We start from the raw sequence: 2,267 nt of genomic DNA, 5'->3' as shown, positions 1-2,267 counted from the left end.
ACAGTGTGATCTGAAAAGGAGTCCCACCCCTCATATATATCCAGTGCATGATGGGGCTACCTTTGCTTTTTTCAGCCATAATGTCCCACAAATGACAAAGGACATGACATTGCCACAAAATAGAAAATTAAAAGTAACACTTTCTTTATTGCTTAAAAATGGCGGTGGATGTGGTTGCCCACACCCCCATCTCCACCATTTTGACCATCACAATTTACACAAAACCATATATGCTTCATTCTTATATTAGTTACTGTTTTCAATCTTCTTCACATAATGATTTAATTTTCATTTAATACTAATAGATAGAGATATAATTGGTTTATATATACATTGATGCTACTATTGAGGCAAAAATATGTTATCTTATGAATTGTACATTACATTTGTGCTCATTTCATTTTGCCAAAAAACAAATATCCCAAAATTTTTATTCCTTTTCTACACAATATTACTAATCAAAACAACTAACATGAGACATTACCAAATTATATATACAAAAGGAGTTTCTATCTTCTTGGTTGTGGTCTCCCATGCTTCATCCTCATCAAAAGAGATTTTGATCCATATTCCATTACAAGTTGAGACAATTTTATATATTCTCTCTTTTTCTTTTTCTTTTTAAAGAAAAATATATGCTTGCATTGGTTATTTTAACAAATGACACAAGCATTAGGGTTCTCTTCCATGCTTTGAACATAGTAGTAGGTAGTCATGTGAGGATTGTATTGCCTATAAGCCTTGACCATCTCCAAGACCGGGTCCGGCGCCGGAGCCGGAGCCGGAGCTGGAGCTGCCTCTTTCTTTTTCTCCTCCTCTTTCTTTTCCTCGTCCTTTTTCTCCTCCTTTTTCTCTTCTTTCTTCTCCTCGCCTCCTTCTTTCTTCGCCTCCTCCTTCTTCTCTTCTTTCTTGCCTTCCTCTTTTCCTTCTTCTTTCTTCTCCTCCTCCTTCTTTGCCTCCTCTTTCTTAGGCTCCTCTTTCTTCTCCGGCTCCTTTGCCGGCCCTACTAAGATTATATCCGTCGGCCAATACTTGCGCAATTTGCTCACCACGCTCACCGGATCAACCGTTCCTATTATTGTTAATTTCTTCTCCTTCATGTCCATTGAGATTGCATCAATTCCTACAAGGTTACATAAGTTCATGAATCATGATGTATGGTTAATTAGGAGTCATTTGCACTAGAAAATAAAATTCAAATGAAAATTGCTAAATTATTAATTAAGGAGAATATGTTATTTCATCCTTTTCCTTTTTGGACGGAATAACTGAATTTTATTATTACTTTATCCGAATATAATGAATGAATGAATGATAAACTAATTTCAAATGTGAGGCCTAATACAATCAAACAAGAGAAATATTATGAAGCAATTTGATCAGCACTTCATCAAGAGTAATTTATAATTAATTAAGAAGGTATACATCATGTCATAGTATAATCTTCAGATGTGGAGGATGCTAACCCAAGCAGAGCGAACTAATGATATGAAAATTAATAATGTATGCCTCTTTGTCTTATAAGTTATAACATATAAATTTTGGAATTACACTTAAAATGTCACTTTCATCTTTTGGAGCCAAAATTCCAATTAACTATGGTACTTTTAGTTGACCTTCAATTTTTTCATTCAAATTAAACTCCAGATATTGCTCTATAAATTAGTACTTGCAACTTAAAGCGAAAAGTTAAAAGGCAAAGAGGGAAAAAAAAAAGAAGTTTAATCACACCCCAAACATTATTTTATTAGAATTTAAAATTACATTCGTTAGCAAGTAGCAAGTCATCAAGTTGGGCAGTTTTTATTATTCAAGAATGTTCAAGATTATTTTTTAAATTTCATGCATAATATTAATTACTGACAGAAAAGGTTACACTCATAATTAAGAGACACCATAAAATTCTTCTACTTAATCTTCATATTAATATGATACAACAATATGGCTTGTGGTTGATACAACAAACCACATCCCTTGGAAAACACGTTCATATATTTCAAAATATTAATTATTGTGCCTCTCAAGAAAATAAAAACATTAAAATTGTGAAATGCCAACTAATATTTTAACCTCAAGCTAAGATGTCAGGATATGTTGACAAGCTAACTAATATCTCAATTATTAGATAATAATCCAAATATTAGTATGTCTTTATTAAGGTAGTGTATTATTTTGTTATTTCTAATGTAGAAAATATTATTCTTAATATAAAGTATATTTATATTAAAATGAGAGTCACAATATTCACTCTCATAATAAAAATATGA

The 2,267-nt window shown here is 31.9% G+C and overlaps 1 protein-coding gene across 1 annotated transcript in view; it reads right to left on the bottom strand.

Moving 5' to 3' along the window:
• LOC107635102 (heavy metal-associated isoprenylated plant protein 39) overlaps positions 346 to 2,267 on the bottom strand; it is a 3,132-nt gene continuing 1,210 nt past the window's right edge. Inside the window, exon 3 of the mRNA XM_016338474.2 lies at positions 346 to 1,123. Within this exon, the coding sequence (XP_016193960.1) occupies positions 654 to 1,123 (470 nt within the window). The 3' untranslated portion in view covers positions 346 to 653. The remainder of the gene's footprint in view (positions 1,124 to 2,267) is intronic.

This window comes from Arachis ipaensis, chromosome B04 (genome assembly GCF_000816755.2).
Source record: "Arachis ipaensis cultivar K30076 chromosome B04, Araip1.1, whole genome shotgun sequence".
NCBI lineage: Eukaryota > Viridiplantae > Streptophyta > Magnoliopsida > Fabales > Fabaceae > Arachis > Arachis ipaensis.
Note: the sequence above shows the minus strand (reverse complement) of the source record. Positions and strands in the feature narration are given on the sequence as shown.